Raw genomic sequence first — 17,078 nt, forward strand, 5'->3', positions numbered from 1 at the left:
ATCGATGCACATGGACACCGAGATCTCTCTGCTCATCCACACTACCAAGAATCTTATCATTAGCCCAGTACTCTGTATTCCTGTTACTCCTTCCAAAGTGAATCACCTCACACTTTTCCGCATTAAACTCCATTTGCCACCTCTCAGCCCAGCTCTGCAGCTTACCTATGTCCCTCTGTAACCTGCAACATCCTTCCGCACTATCCACAACTCCACCGACTTTAGTGTCATCCGCAAATTTACTAACCCATCCTTCAACGCCCTCATCCAGGTCATTTATAAAAATGACAAACAGCAGTGGCCCCAAAACAGATCCTTGCGGTACACCACTAGTAACTGAACTCCAGGACGAACATTTCCAATCAACCACCACCCTCTGTCTTCTTACAGCTAGCCAATTTCTGATCCAAACCGCTAAATCACCCTCAATCCCATGCCTCCATATTTTCTGCAATAGTCTACCGTGGGGAACCTTATCAAACGCTTTACTGAAATCCATATGCACCACATCAACCGCTTTACCCTCATCCACTTGTTTGGTCACCTTCTCAAAGAACTCAATAAGGTTTGTGAGGCACGACCTACCCTTCACAAAACCGTGATGACTATCCCTAATCAAATTGTTCCTTTCTAGATGATTATAAATCCTATCTCTTATAATCCTTTCCAACACTTTACCCACAACCGAAGTAAGGCTCACTGGTTTATAATTACCAGGGTTGTCTCTACTCCCCTTCTTGAACAAGGGGACAACATTTGCTATCCTCCAGTCTTCTGGCACTATTCCTGTAGACAATGACGACATAAAGATCAAAGCCAAAGGCTCTGCAATCTCCTCCCTAGCTTCCCAGAGAATCCTAGGATAAATCCCATCCGGCCCAGGGGACTTATCTATTTTCACACTTTCCAGAATTGCTAACACCTCCTCCTTATGAACCTCAATCCCATCTAGTCTAATAGACTGTATCTCATTATTCTCCTCGACAACATTGTCTTTTTCCTGTGTGAATACTGACAAAAAATATTCATTTAGCGCCTCTCCTATCTCTTCGGACTCCACGCACAACTTCCCACTACTGTCCTTGACTGGCCCTAATCTCACTCTAGTCATTCGTTTATTCCTGACATGCCTATAGAAAGCTTTAGGGTTTTCCTTGATCCTACCTGCTAAAGACTTCTCATGTCCCCTCCTGGCTCTTCTTAGCTCTCTCTTTATGTCCTTCCTGGCTAACTTGTAACTCTCAAGCACCCTAACTGAGCCCTCACGCCTCATCTTTACATAAGCCTCCTTCTTCCTCTTGACAAGAGATTCAACTTCTTTAGTAAACCACGGTTCCCTCGCTCGACCACTTCCTCCCTGCCTGACAGGTACATACTTATCAAGGACACACAGTAGCTATTCCTTGAACAAGCTCCACATTTCAATTGTGCCCAGCCCCTGCAGTTTCCTTCTCCATCCTATGCATCCTAAATCTTGCCTAATCGCCTCATAATTGCTTTCCCCCAGCTATAACTCTTGCCCTGCGGTATATACCTGTCCCTTTCCATCGCTAAAGTAAACATAACCGAATTGTGGTCACTATCACCAAAGTGCTCACCTACCTCCAAATCTAACACTTGGCCTGGTTCATTACCCAGTACCAAATCCAATGTGGCCTTGTCTCTTGTTGGCCTATCTACATACTGTGTCAGGAAACCCTCCTGTACACATTGGACAAAAACTGACCCATCTAAAGTACTCGAACTACAGCGTTTCTAGTCAATATTTGGAAAGTTAAAGTCCCCCATAACAACTACCCTGTTACTTTCATTCCTATCCAGAATCATCTTTGCAATCCTTTCCTCTACATCTCTGGAACTTTTCAGAGGCCTATAGAAAACTCCAACAGGGTGACCTCTCCTTTCCTGTTTCTAACCTCAGCCCATACTACCTCAGTAGACGAGTCCTCATCAAACGTCCTTTCTGCCACCGTAATACTGTCCTTGACTAACAAGGACCTCCCCCTCTTTTACCACCTTCCCTGATCTTACTGAAACATCTAAACCCCGGAACCTGCAACAACCATTCCTGTCCCTGCTCTATCCACATCTCCAAAATGGCCACAACATCTAAGTCCCAGGTACCAACCCATGCTGCAAGTTCACCCAGCTTATTACAGATGCTCCTGGCGTTGAAGTAGACACACTTCAAACCACCTTCCTGCCTGCCGGTACACCCCTGCGACCTTGAAACCTTATTCATGACCTCACTACTCTCAACCTCCTGTACACTGGAGCTACAATTCAGCTTCCCATCCCCCTGCTGAATTAGTTTAAACCTTCCCGAAGAGCATTAGCAAATTTCCCCCCCAGGATATTGGTACCCCTCTGGTTCAGGTGTAGACCATTCCGTTTGTATAGGTCCGACCAAACCCAGAATGAGCCCCAATTACCCAGGTATCTGAATCCCTCCCTCCTGCACCATCCCTGTAGCCACGAAAGTTCTTCCTCTTCAAGCGCTGCTTGTACCTCCCACAAATCGGCTGTCATCAAACCTCCTCTCAGAGGCAATCCCTGGTTTTTCCAATGTCACAAACAACCGTGCTATCTCCAACCTTCCTTCCTTTCCCAAAGTGATTGAATGTGCAGCCACTTCCCAAACACATGTCTGTCCTTCCCAGAATTCCATGTTTGAATCATTACTGTCACATTTCTACACCTACCACAGGAAAATAATGTATCATTTAAACCAAAATCACAGATGATTCAAATGAAGGAAGCTATTTGGCCCATTATGTCACTGTTGGCTTTCCATATGAGTACTTCACCTTGTGTCGTTTCCCCTATATGACTGATGCCAATTAGATTATCCATCTCACCTTTTCAACACCAATGCCTCTCTACCATTGACCAGCTGACTAGAACTGCACTCACTTGATTCCATTTTCATCAATCCAAATGTAGCCAGAGAATTGTCTGCAACGCTTCTCTTCCCATTTCTTCATCATTATCCCTGGTGTCCGCCAAGGATCTATCCTTGGTCCCATCCTTTCTTCATCTGCATGCTGTCTTTCGGTGACAGCATCCAAAACACACAGTGCTACTTTCCCTATGTTTGCTGGTGACACCGCTCACTACCGCACATCACTGTCATTAAATTATCAGACTGTTTGTCCAATGTGTAGTACCCAATGGCCATCAATTCTTCAATTAAATATTTTGACCACCAGAGACCCCAACACAAATTCTGTTCCCTAACACTGACACTATGTCTCTCCCTGACTGCTGTCTCAGGCTAAACCAGATAGTTCACAACGTTGGTTTAATTTGTGACCCCAAGATTAGCTTCTATCCAGATGTCCACATAGTCAGTAAGATCATCAATTTTCATTTCCATAACTGACCCAGTTCATCTACTTTTGAACCACTCACCCATGGCTTTACTACCACTAGGATTGACTAATCTAATGCACTCCTGACGAGTTTAACATGGTCTACCTTTCTTAAACTCTACACCATTCAAACCTCTGTTGCCCATGTCTTAAACCACACCAAACCCATTCATCACCCTTGTGCTATCTGACCTGTACTGGCTCCCAGTTAAGCGGTGCCTCGATTTTAAAATTCTTATCCTTATTTTCAAATCAATCCATATTCTGACCCTTCCCTATCTCTAATCTCCTCCGGGTTGACAACTCTCTGAAATATCTGTGCTCTTTCAATTCTGGCCTCTTGAACATCCGATTTTTATTTACTTTGCCATTGGTTGCTCTGCCTTCAGCTGCTAAGGCCTTGATTTCTGGAATTCTCTCCCTACTCCTTTGCTCTTCCCTTGCCTTCCTTTTTCCATTAAGGTGCTGTTTACAACCTCCCTCTTTGATCGAACATTTTGGTCATTTGCCCTAATATCTCCTTACATGGCTTGGTGTAAAATATTTGTTTCATACTACTCCGATAAAGCACCATAAGACATTTTACCATATTAAAGGCTTTATCAAAGTGCAAATTTCTGAAGAAGGGTCCCAACCTGAAACGTCAGCTTTCCTGTTCCTCTGATGCTGCCTGGCCTGCTGTGTTCCTCCAGCTCCATACTTTGTATTCAAAATGCAAGTTGATGTTTTTACTGCTCCCTAAGAGGAAGCATTTCTGTGCTCTATGGATTGACAACAGAGCTATTCCTACACCAGAGCTCCTGCTGGCCTACTTTTAGGTGAACAAGAATAAGCCTGCTGTTTTGCCCCTCAATTCGCATTCTTAGCTGCTCAGTGCCTTGCGTCATGATGCAGCAGAAACTGAGAACTCCTCGTGAAGAATCACAAACATGAACTCCTGTTTTCTGCTTCTCACTTTGTGGTGCTCCATAGCACTCCACCATCTGTTCTATATCACAGGTGGAGGCGTTCTGTGGATTGCATGCTAGTAGTTGTTGTTACACAACGATGCTGGAAGGAAACTGATGACTGAATTTGCAGGCAGAAATCTTCATTGTGCAATCATTGTTTCTCATAATAAGTAATTCATTAGTGGACAAACATATGGCAGATTGTCTAATGAAGAGAAGTTAAATAGCCCAGGCTTTTATCCATTGGGATTTACATGAGTAAGAGGCTTGATTGAAACAAGTTAACATACCAAGCCGTCATGAAAGTGTGAATGTGGAAAGGGTGTTTCCACATCAGGGGCAATCTAGAACTAGGGTGTCACTGTTTAAATATAAAAGGTCTCCTAGCTATGACAGAAATAAGGAGTATCTTTTTTATCACTGGTGGTTGAGTCGTTTGAATTCGCTTCCTCAAAGGCAATGGAAGCAAAGTCTTAAGGCAATGCTAAATCGATTCTTCATAAGCAAGAAGGTGCAAGGTTGTTGGGAAAGAGCAGAAACATAGAGGAACCAGATCAGCCATGATCTTATTTAATGGTGAAGCATGTTCAAAGGGTTGAGTGGCCTCATTTTTATGTTTGTATGGTTGTCTAATATGTGCTGTACAATTTTATTTTATTTCAAATACCCAGTTTGAACTACTCACCTACCCTCCAATTTGAGATGGGTATCTACATGTCATCACATTTGGATTATAAATAAAGGATCGATCATAGTAATGCTGTCATACGAATCATAGTATTGGAGTAACAAGACAAGGGAGGGCTCAATAAATGTGAGGGCACGAAAAAGCTTAGAGGAACCAAGGGATGTTTTGTGACACTTGTCCACAAATCCCTGAAGGTGGCTGGGCAGGTTAATAGAGTAGTTAAGAAGGCATACAGGACACTTGCCTTTATCAATCAAGGCATAGATTAAAAGAGCAGGTAAGTTATGTTGGAGTTACACAGAACTTTGATTAGATCACAGATGGAGTACAGTGTGCAGTCTGGTCACTGCACTATACCAAGTATGTGATTGACTGGAGAGGGTGCAGAAAAGATTAATCAGGATGTTGCCTGGGACGTAGCGCTCCAGTTGTGGACAGAACTGGAGAAGCCCGGGTTGTTTTCTTTGGAACAGAGAGGTTGAAGGGTGACACGACAAAGTTGTATAAGATTAAAAAGGGCATGGACAAGGTGGACAGAGAGCGACTGTTCCTCTTAGTGGAAGGGTCACATACAAAAGGACACACTTTTACAGTGGAAGAGAGGGGATTTAGTGGGAATTTGAGGAAAACCTTTTTCATCTAGAGGATCTGGAATGCATTGCCTAGGAGGGTAGTTGAGGTGAAAACCTCATGACCTTTAAAAAATACTTAGAACAGCACTTGAAATGTCAGAACATTCAGGGTTGTGGGCTTTGTGCAGAAAAGTAAGACAAGTGTAGAGTTAGAGCAGTTTTGGCAGTATAAACTTGATGGGCTGGCAAGCCTATTCTGTACAATTCAATGATTCTATAATTATATTGTAATGCTCAGTCCTTAACTAAGAAATAACAGTTAGGGTGCATCATCTAAAAGCAGGAAAAAGGACTGAATACAGAACATGAATCATGCCAATGGCACCTTAAAGTATAAAATCCACATTAACAATTTATTATCCTCTTAACCACAAGGAAAAATTATACCCTTTGTTACTCCACCAATCCAGACTAAACTCTATCTCATTACTTTTAATAGAGCAAATTGTTTGTTAACCAGCACCTATAGGACCAGGAGTGTGCCATTTGATCAATATCCGGATAATCAAGAGGTATGCCTGACCTCAATAAACCCTGACCCAGTGAAACTTCGGCATAGCAACATCTCTCAAAAAATCTTTGTAAAAACATCAACATGTCTCCTAAAATCAATGTAAAAACACAGAGTAAGTAATAGAAACATAATGCAGTAGGTATACACATCAATGTTATACTTTATTTACAGCATAAATACTTGGACATCGCGGTATTTGAGGTATTTTTTTTGCCAGTTTATCAAGAGTGCAGTTGGTGAGGTGACAGTTAAAACAAAGTTTTCAGTCTTTCACTTTTTTTTTCTCTCAGAGGCTTGGGAATCATTGAAAGTCCCTTCTTCAAAGTGGATGCAGAATGTTCAAATGTTTTTGAGACAGTGGTAGATAGATTCTTGATTACCAAAGAGATGAAAACTATCGGGGATACAGAGGAATGTAGAGATGAGGTTAAAATCAGATCAGCCATGATCTCATTGAAAGACAGAGCAGGCTTGAAGGATTGAGTGACATACTTTATTCCTTGTTTGTATGATGTTTGTGCTCAAGTTCAAGGATATTAGTATTAAGCGATAGCAGATATTTTAATTCATACAGTTTGCTGCTCTAAGTTATTGCCAGATGTGTAGTAGGGCCTTGATCTGCAGCAGCAATACAGTTTCACTATAAAAATTAACTGTGACCAGTTATGGTTGACAGGCTCTGAGGAAGGGTCACTGGACCCGAAACGTTAACTCTGTTTTTTCCTTCACAGATGCTGCCAGATCTGCTGAGCTTTTCCAGCAACTTTGTTTTTGTTCCTGATTTACAGCATTCGCATTTCTTTCGGTTTTTATGGTTGACAGGCAACTGCCACCCCATTCCCTACCCAAACAAAGGACAATTTTTAATTGCTAATATTAACTATTGGTATGTTCCATTCAATAGGTATATGGTGGCATCTAAGTTAAATGGTTTCATTTGAAATTTGAAAGATTCAATTGATAGTAATTCACTCCAAATTGGTGCTAAACATTTGGTGACATTATGGTCCTCCAAGTCAGCCTTCAGTGCTGGAAGATAGAGCACCCTTCAACTTCTGTCCCTCGGTCTGTGCAATTTGAAGTCAACTACTGTATATGTCGAAAAGTAAAGAGATTCACATTGTGTAACTTTCAACAAAACTGTAGATTATTTTTGATATATAGATTTGTCCTTTTGTTACACGTAGACTATCACATAAATTTTCCCTAAATCTGTCTCAGTACAAATCTCAATGCAGCAGCCTCCACTGCACCAGTGAGGACTTTTCCGTTTTGCATACTTGTCATTCTTATGATTTTGATCAAACAGCATTGTTAGTGCAGTCAATTTGTAGCAAAGGGTAGGCACTATTTAACCATGAAATGATATACTTTAGAAACAAGTTAAAACTACCAAAAATTCATTCCAGATATGCATGACTTCAGTTGCAATGTTCTACTTACAACCAGTAGATAGAAGAGAATTTCATCTGACCTGTGTGAGCTATATTCAAACTCAGCTCCAGTGGTGAAGCGATATTATGCGAATCCATCAAACAAAATGCTTGATGAAAGTATCCAAAATGGAAAATAGTACATTTCCCACATTGGTGATCATTTACAGGTACATGTCCTGGAAGGATTTCAGGGTTGTTATCTCATTTCAGGGATATTTTTACAATTCATTTTGTAATTAATGCAACATTGGCAAAGCAGTGTTTGTCTCATCTTCTTTGTTATCATGAGTACGGGACTTAGGTATCTGTATGCCAGACCATTATAGGGGAAAGGGGGTAGTGTCCCTCTCCTGAAAGAGGGGAATCTGTGAAACAGTTCTTTTTTCTCCCAATTTGGCAGGTCAATATGTTTAACGTTCATTTTCTAGAACTAAGCTGAAAATTGTCAAATGTATTGACTTTAGATACACAATTTACAATGGTGGGACTGGAATTCATAATCACTGCTGTGCAAATTCCAGATATTAAATGCTGGGCCATTTCATCCTGGTGATATAAATGATGTCAACATCATGCTGTGTTTCTAGCTGCGTATATGTTGCTTTAATACTCTGCTGGTATTGCTGGCTTATGCAGCTATCTCACAGACCAGCAGTCCATTTTAAACTGACTTACTGGTGAGTGTCTTGACACTGTAACAAGTTTAATTTTATGTTTCTGCTGAAAGCAGGGTGGCATTGTGTGGGAGTTGGTGACCACAGCGCAACCTGAAACACAATATTAAAACAGACCATCGCATATCTATATCCCGCAATAACATTGCTACATAATGATGAATCCTCAAAGTTACTTTTAAGCTTTATCCTCTTACATTTGCAGTTACAAATATTATAGCATCATTGTTTCTCTGTTATAGATCAAGTCTATGACTAGCAGCTGCAGCTTACCCAAGGAATTAGATACTTCCCTGGGAGAAGTGCAACAACAGTGCACCTACCCTGCTTCCTGGGATGAAAGAGCAGTCCTCTCATTGAGGTTACCAAATTCTTAAGGGACTTGAGAAGATGGAAGCTGGGAGGATGTTTGTCATGGTCAGTCTGTCTAGAACTAGGGTTATAGAATAAATGACAGGTTTGCCATTTAGAACGGACGAGAATTTCTTTGAAACGTTTATGAATATTTGGAATTCTAAATCGCAAATATCTGTGGACACTCAGTCACTGAGTGTAGTCATGACTAATACTGAGAGATCATAGTAAGGGGATCGAGATATAGGAGGATAAAGCGGGTAGGTGGAGTTTAAAGTAAACCATCAGCCATGATTTTATCGATTGACAGAGCAGCCCCATGCTGGGGGCGCTGGGTTCTGGTCTTGCTGCTCTTTATGTTCCAATGTGTGATCCATCCCGGAATTATAACAAAAGCGACACCTTGCTGCGAAAGCAGGCTCTGACCGTTAGGAAGAAGTCCAGTATATTCGTGTGTCCAAGCTGACCACTTGGACATAGTGTTTTAATGCGGGTTTAAAAAAAAGACTGCCGCCACTTCATAAAGTCCCCATGGTTTAAACAAGTCGTTACAGCATTTTATAAAAATTGCACACCGATCCCTTCGGAGTTATCTTCTGGGCACAGGCAAGCCTAAACTATGAGATAATTTGCGAGGGAAGGGTGTTCGCATTTCTTGGGATCTGGTTTAAGTTCTGACTCTGGAGTCAGGCCAAGGCCTGGGTTTCTACTTTTGCCGAGATGTGGGACTGAAAACAGGTTTGCCTTGGCCAGAAAGCATCACGTGTAGAGAAACTGACAGATTGATAAGTGCGGGCAGCTAGTTTTTATGGCTCGTCAGAGCCGGAAGTCTCAATCGCTGGCCCTCTGCATACCTGCACTCAGAAGGTTGATAAACAGCCAGGAATCCTGTTTCTGGCCCCGATTCCCGTGACCTCTAACTGAGTACATTCTGCTCTGCAGCCCCCGTGATCGCATGTGCAGTCAGTTCAGAGAGAGGCGGATATCTGAATAGACAGTGAGGGAGGGAAGGATCAGAAACACCCCGCGAAGTTATCCTCCCAGTCTTTTGAGGAAATAAAACCCCCAGAATAATGCAATCAGAATCCCTGCAGCCTCCTTAACAAAACAAAAAAAAAGATAAAAAGTTACATCCCGAGAATGCCAAAAGCGCTGCAGTTCAGTAGACCCGCTGTACAGAACGGCTGCGCTCTTTCAGCCGCATGGGTTCGGGGTTAGAGGATGTCTCCGGCGCGTTAAAAATCCGGCTGAAGCAAAGCCAAGGGCCGCCACCCGATTCCGCCTTCCCAGGCATCTTGTCATTCCCGCTGGGAATCGGAACTCCCGTGCATTTCGAAGGAAGTCACTCGGCGTAAGCAAGAAAGGAGCGGCTGAGTGTGAGTGAGAATGAGGTGGCTGGGTGGGTAAGTGGGAAGGGAAAGGCAGTGGGCGGGCAGGGCGGATTTAACCCAGCCTTCGCCAATGAGCGAGCCCAAGCGCTGCTGTCAGTCTCACTGCTGAGACCAAGATCCCGGACTGTCTTCACAGCAAGCGGTTCCAGTCTGTCTTCCAGCTGTGTGTTGTGACTGTAGCTGACCGCGTAGCCTCAATCTCCAAAGGCACAGAGAGAGAGGGGGGGGAAATAATCAACAGTCATTTGGAATTTCACAGCAACGCGATTTCAGCTGACGGGGTATAGCAACCCTGAGGAGAGGAGTTACCGCTCGCTGCTATGCGAGACTCGTTTGTGAACCGTGGCTTGTGAGGGAGACTTGTATCACAGGTAATTTTGGAACCTAATTGTACATCTTCTGTCAAGTGTGTTGTTTTTTTTTTAAATTCTCTTTATCACTGGTGGGTTTTGTTTAAAAGTGTAGAATATTTTGACCTCAAAAGAAGCAGCAGATGGTGCGGATTGTTTCGAGTCTGTGGTTATCTCGCTGTGCAAAGTGGAGGTGATGCTTGTTTGAATTATGTTTTGTTTCGATAAAAAGAAATTATCATTTCAGACTTCGGGCGCTATTTTTAAACAGTTCAGTTCAAAAACTTTAAAACGGAAAATAACGTGCCACTTGTTTGACTGGTTGTACCTTTACAAATCTGAAGTGGTGTTTCTGGATTAGTGTTAAACCACGACGAGATCTGCAGGCTATTGATGTGCAATGGTCGAGGCTGAAAGCACAACGCGTTGGGAATCTCCGACAAGTGGGTTTAAGCAAAAAGTAAAGTTAGCGTGTCGCCTACGACCCTTTGGTAGTTTGCAAGGTGTTTGTGCATGACGCCTGGCGGAAGTTTCGAATGTACTGTGTACATTTTTCGATTCGTGTCTTTCGACTCCATCGTGTGGCTCGCAATGATCTCTGACAGTGCTGTTAAGGACCCAATTATTTTTGTGATTTCGAAACTCATTAGGTACATTGGTACAGGTTCAGTTAAGTGTTAAAAAGAGTTTTCGCAGGATCTTAACTCTGGGGTTATTTATGTGTTGCAAGATAATCAGCAGGCTTGAGTTTACACGATACAGCAGCTGAACCTTCTCTATTCCCTGTGGAAAGGCTTCCCTTTGAAGTTTCTCTGTGACTTCTTAACGCCTCAATACTATTCCAGCAGCAAAGCTTGGCTAAGCCAGTCCCCTCGCTCTTTGCATGATGGTTCCCCAGTTGCTGTGGTTTGTGTTATTGTTAACGCGTTAACTATCACAGAGACTGATGCGAGATGCCCAATCTCATTTCCCTTCCTATCTATCAGAATCTCTCGATTGAAATCACTTGACGGAACCGAGCGGCGGTTTTAGCCACTTCCCGACAATGTCAGAGAGAAACAGCGATGAAAACATGGGTTTTATAATTGGCCACAAGCAACACGTAACAACATTTAATTATAAATTCTAATGCACTGCAAGGGTTGCTCCTATAGATTACTGAAGTGCTGACGATCTGAGCGGTTAGTCTGGGGAGAGAATCGCTCAGTGGTACTGTACTGAGATCGAATCCCTTGCCATCCATCCATTCACGGGTACACAAAGCATATACCGCAGGCACCGTCAACTTATTGTATTTCTATTTTTCCGTCATTCGTACAGGACACGGTGAAATGGAAGTGTATTGCTCTCTTCCTGACGGTGCTCTGGATTCTGTAAAATCTATCTTTCAAACAAATGCCCCATGAGGGAGGTGTGCTCCTGCCAGTCTCCCCGACCCCCGCCCCAAGTCGCCGCTATTCATCCAATAGCAGGGCGCTCCCGGACTCGTGTACACCAGAGACACTTGGATTGCACCTGATGTAAACACGCCACTGCCGGACTTCCTCAGTCTGTAGAACACCCACCCCCGTTCCCCGACCCACAGCGAAGCCGATATGTCGGCGTCAGCGCACGCTTTTGTCAGCTGTGAAGTCACCCCCACCCACCGCCCCGTTTACAGCACGGCCGCTGCTGACTTTATAAAGCCTTTCGAGTGGCCTATAATTCATTTGGGATGTGGACTCACAAATGGATCGCTCGCCCTGACTTCAGCTCAGCTCAAGGCAGATGCACAGCAGCGAGTCTCTGGGGAGGTTGGTGGGCAGCTCTCTTTGGGGCTTCGCCTCGCTTTTGGGTTGACCTCAATCCCTCCCCCCTCCCCTCCCCCGCCCCCGAACCTGGTGGACATGGAGCTGAGGAGGTAGAAGCTGGCGCCGTGTTCACCAGGTTTTACATGCTGCAGAAATTCAGAATGCCCGTTCATCACTGACTGTCGCTCCACCGCGCCGTATAAAAAGATACACGCGATGAAAGCGAAGGGAAAAATATCAAGTGCAGGAAACGGACCTCCTAGCGAGTGTGAAACAAAAGCACATACAAAGGATCTGTTGGTGGGCGCTTTGCTCCGGATGGAGGGCAAACTGGGATATTATCACACTCAATGTTGTCCTTTTCGTTTCTTTTTTTTAACCGTTGCCTCTTCCATTAAAAAAAAATTCGGCTTAAACCAGAAAAAAAGACATTTCCTTGAGACATCTTTCCCTAACCTACCTTCAGAACGAAACTAAATTGGCTGTTATTGAAAACACTAGTCTTATTGTAGAGTAGAATTCGCTCTTACATTGACTGTGAACACAATCGGGATAAAAGTACTGACATCAAATTCCATTGGGAAGCAATTCTTGGATCATTAATGCTGGCCAAAACGCTTCCGCAATTCTGACAGGAGAGGAAGCTGGAACCTCATCGCGGGTCTGTCAGTACGCAGAAGGGCAGGCCTGTTCTCAGTTCTGGGGAAGAGTCTTCCTCCTCTGCTGAATGTTGGGGTTTCCCTTTACAGAAGCGAATCGATGTATATGTATATGTCCAGCACCATAAACAGAAGTTGCTGGAAAAACCTCAACAGGTCCGTCAGCATCTGTGACGAGAAATCAGAGTTAACGTTTCGCCTCCAGTGACCCTTCCTCAGAACCGATCTCCAGCATCTCTCTACTTTCATTTAGATGCGTTGTATTTGTAAGTCACATGGTGAGGAGTTTTCCATTTGCTTCATCGTTGAAAGACACAGCGGCGATTCAATGGAAGTTAGATTGCTGGTTCTGGAGAATGTAAATCGATAGGTTTTAAAGGGCATGAACATAGTTTGTAAAGAATATTAGCTGCGTTTAGACTACATGGCTACAAGCTACAGGCATCTTGATTTATACTGAGTCGTGTTGGTGAGACACATTTAAACGCATCTCTTGTTTTTTTTATCTATTCTCTCTTCAGTGAGTGTCGGTCCCAGAGGAATCTCAGCATACTCCGAAGAGTCCCTGTGCATATCCATGTGGAGTTCACTCCGTACACCCTCCGCTGGTTTAATAAATCCAGACTGAAGTCTTCCATGATGGCCACTTTATTTCTGGGCCTGTTCCTGTTCTTGCTGCAGCCGGTAGCTGTGCCTTCCCGGCCGGTGTTTGATCTGAGCCGGGTGCTGCCGCCTCCCGCCCTGCGCTACCTCGTGCAGAACAGCGCGGGCAGCGGCGAGCCGTTCCGGGAGGCGGTCTTCCCGAACGGGACCATTCAGCGGCTGCCTCAGACCATCATCATCGGGGTGAGGAAGGGCGGGACGCGGGCTCTGCTGGAAATGCTGAACCTTCACCCGGAGGTCCGAGCCGCCGACAGCGAGATTCACTTCTTCGACTGGGAAGGCAACTACGAGAAGGGCCTCCAGTGGTACAGCCGCCAAATGCCCATCTCTTACCCCCACCAGACCACGGTGGAAAAGACACCCGCCTACTTCACCTCACACAAAGTGCCTGAAAGGATCTACAAAATGAACCAAACTATTCGCCTCCTGCTCATACTGCGAGACCCAACCGAGAGAGTGATATCGGACTACACTCAGGTATTGTTCAACAGGATGCAAAAACACAAGCCCTTCCAGTCGGTGGAGGAGCTGCTGGTCCGAGGGGGCCGCATCAACGTTGACTACAAGGCGATCAACCGCAGCTTGTACTACATCCATCTGCAAAACTGGCTGAGGTACTTCCCGCTCAGCCAGATCCACATTGTGGACGGCGACCGGCTGATCAGGGACCCCTTTCCGGAAATGGAGAAAGTGGAGAAATTCTTGAGGCTGTCGCCGCGGATTAACAGGTCCAATTTTTACTTCAACAAAACGAAGGGATTTTACTGCCTCCGAGATGGGGCCAGGGAGAGGTGCTTGCACGAGTCTAAAGGGAGAACGCACCCGCCAGTAGACTCCGCTGTGCTCAACAAGTTACACGGCTTCTTTAGTGAACCAAATCGCAAATTCTTCGACTTGGTTGGCAGAACATTCGACTGGCATTAAATTAATGTCTCTCTTTTCTAAAATCCCATGATATACAATGTACAAAATTATTCTGAAATAGTAATTTAAGTGGATTTCCTTAGAACGAGTAACTGTACAATATGGCAAGTAGACCAATCTTTATTCAGAGCTAGTTATATTTTTCTACATTGTCGCAACAATGGTGTAAAGCCCAGCTTCCCGATGTGAGTCCTGTTTGTTTCATTAGTTATGTAACGGAACTGCAGAGAGACGCGGGGGTATGTTTAATGAATGGGCGTGGAGAGAAGGGGACTGGAATCGGTATGATTTGATGTGTTTCGCCGGAAGGAAAGGCCGGGACCATGTCGTTTAATGTTGGAATTCTATATATCTATAATTCCTCTTTCAATTATGCAAGAAAATATTCCTTGCCCCCACCCCAAACAAGTGCAATATTTTGCTGGAGTCATGTTATTCACAAGATGTTGTACAAACGCTGCTATTGTCGGTAGCATTAAGCACTTCCCACAACTGAAACAGGCTCTGCACCGATGACAAGCGTTTGATGGGGTCACCATCCGACCGAGAGCGCCATTTATATATTTACTACTAGTTCCCACAGTTCTGCAGTTTTATTTTGGGTTTATTTATTTACGCAGGAGAGCAGTAAAGATGAACTTTGTTTTGTATTGAGTATCCATGCAATCTGGTTCTGGATACTGTCATTTTTTTGTAAACTACGGATTTTCGGCTAATATTGTATAAACTAGACCGTAATCTATGAAATAAAGCAAAAGTGTTTGTTACATTGATATCTCATCTTTTATTTACCCTATGCCATTTTATGTTTGTCGTTTACAAGCCGATTTGCATTAGAATGGAACGAATCTCAAGTAAACTCGAATTTGGAATCACCAACATTTTGGGAGGAAATAGTTTACATTGATTTAAAGCTTCAAGGAAGCACAGGCTAAAATATAAGATACTGCCCGAGTATAAACTTCCCTCAATTTTTGTTGAACCCATTCCTAGTCTGTAACTAACAATTTTCAACTTCTAACGGTACCTTCACCTTTAGGTCACAGCCACTCTTTAAGTTCCCACTTTTCTGTGAAATATGTTCATGTTTTGTGGATAGTAACAGTGAAACCAAACGTGGAGTTGACCATGAGAATTAGTGTCCAAGGAGTTCACAGATTCCCAGCGTTTACTCATGGGTGACTTTGTCCTTTACCTAATAGCTTTGATCAACTGTCCAGAGATGATATGACACAACTCTGAAGTAGGTAGGACTCAAACCCTCGCCTCCATGTCTCAGAGGCTGGGCACAATCATTGCGCCACAAGACTTCCTCTATGAGATAACAAGGTGTAGAGCTGGATGAACACAGCAGGCCAAGCAGGATCAGTGGAGCAGGAAGGCTGACGTTTCGGGCCTAGACCCTTCTTCAGGAAATGTTGGCTTTTGTTGTCTGTTCAACATGGTCGTGAACTGAGTTGCCCATTAAGCCATTTCGGAGTCAATCACACTTTGGGTGTGGAGGTTAGGCAAAAGGACGGTAGTGAGCCAGATTTCTTTTTAACGGGTTAGCTATGATCAGTCCTTTTTAATTCCAGATTTTAACTTAATTAAAATTCCACAATTATCGCGACATGATTTCAAATCCTGCGGAGAGATTTTACCTCGCTCAAAGCCCTCCATATTCAGGTTTAAAGGGGACCAGATCTTAATTCCCGTAAGGCAATAAGATTTGAGTGAATTAATATTTCAGTCAATCCTGTCCCTGACAAACATGCAGTCATCCCCTAATCACACTTGCCCTTGGAGTCTGGAGTTGGTCGCATTTCTCACTATTAACTGCAGCGCCTGGGATGAAAGTGGGATATAACCTAAATCAATGGAGTGGTATTCAAGTTGTACTTGGAACTAGGGCAATCATAAGTATTGTAAAGCATGCTGCAGGTTCATTCGGCAGAAAATAATTCACTTCTTCTCACCGGCCACTGCACTACAATCTTAAACGCTACGTGAGCAGGCAACAAACCCAGGCCATATGCATGTCAGCTTTAAATAAGATATAGAGAATCAATCCGTTGATCTGCTGGTATACTAAACCACTGGGTAGATTATTGAATAAGGATTGAGTTGGCGCATTTAAAACAAGCCTTTAACAGTAATGTGTGCCGTAATTTGTCTGAATGATTTGCAGTAAGCAAAGTGAATGCCTTACACGCTCAGAGTTATACCGAAACTTCAAATAGATGCAGTACCAAATGACTTTTCCTTCTCCTGCCCGTTCTCCCTCTTACAATGCATGGAAATGGATTGTAATCAAGATTTACATGTTGGAAAATTCAGTACAAAAACACCAGAAGTCATTCTACTTATCAAAATTCGCCCGCCTTAGCTGTTGGTTGTAACAGCTAATTCCATAGTAGGAAACCGACGTTTAACATCTGTTGCCATATTCCCAGTACATGAAGCAGAGCATTACCTCGTGTTGTATGTTAATATATGATACATTACTTAACAAAAATCCTCCAATGTATTGTGTAAAGACGGGGATTAAGATACTAAATGTATCTGTAACATCTTGACCTTCGCATTAAACGAAACCCACTCGTACTTGAATGTATCAAATGTTTTGAATAATAAAAATCTGAAGGGTGTCAGCAGGTTCTGCTGTAACAAAATAATGGAAACAAATTACTTTCAAATGTT

The 17,078-nt window shown here is 43.5% G+C and overlaps 1 protein-coding gene across 1 annotated transcript; it reads left to right on the forward strand.

Annotated features, from left to right (window-relative positions):
• Positions 1-11,813: 11,813 nt before the first annotated feature.
• Positions 11,814-15,169, forward strand: LOC109919900 (heparan sulfate glucosamine 3-O-sulfotransferase 1). Its single transcript, XM_020519926.2, has 2 exons — positions 11,814-12,153; positions 13,331-15,169. Exons 1-2 carry the CDS (start codon positions 12,128-12,130, stop codon positions 14,394-14,396), a joined length of 1,092 nt encoding a protein of 363 aa, XP_020375515.1. The 5' UTR covers positions 11,814-12,127; the 3' UTR covers positions 14,397-15,169.
• Positions 15,170-17,078: the final 1,909 nt, after the last annotated feature.

This window comes from Rhincodon typus, chromosome 1, assembly GCF_021869965.1.
Source record: "Rhincodon typus isolate 14 chromosome 1, sRhiTyp1.1, whole genome shotgun sequence".
NCBI classification, from domain to species: Eukaryota; Metazoa; Chordata; class Chondrichthyes; order Orectolobiformes; family Rhincodontidae; genus Rhincodon; species Rhincodon typus.

Bases quoted from the DNA above. Each gene is read 5' to 3' on its own strand.
- LOC109919900 (XM_020519926.2), top strand. From the start codon at position 12,128: ATGCACAGCAGCGAGTCTCTGGGGAG. The intron at 12,154-13,330 runs GTTGGTGGGCAG...TTCTCTCTTCAG, and splicing joins AGCAGCGAGTCTCTGGGGAG to TGAGTGTCGGTCCCAGAGGA.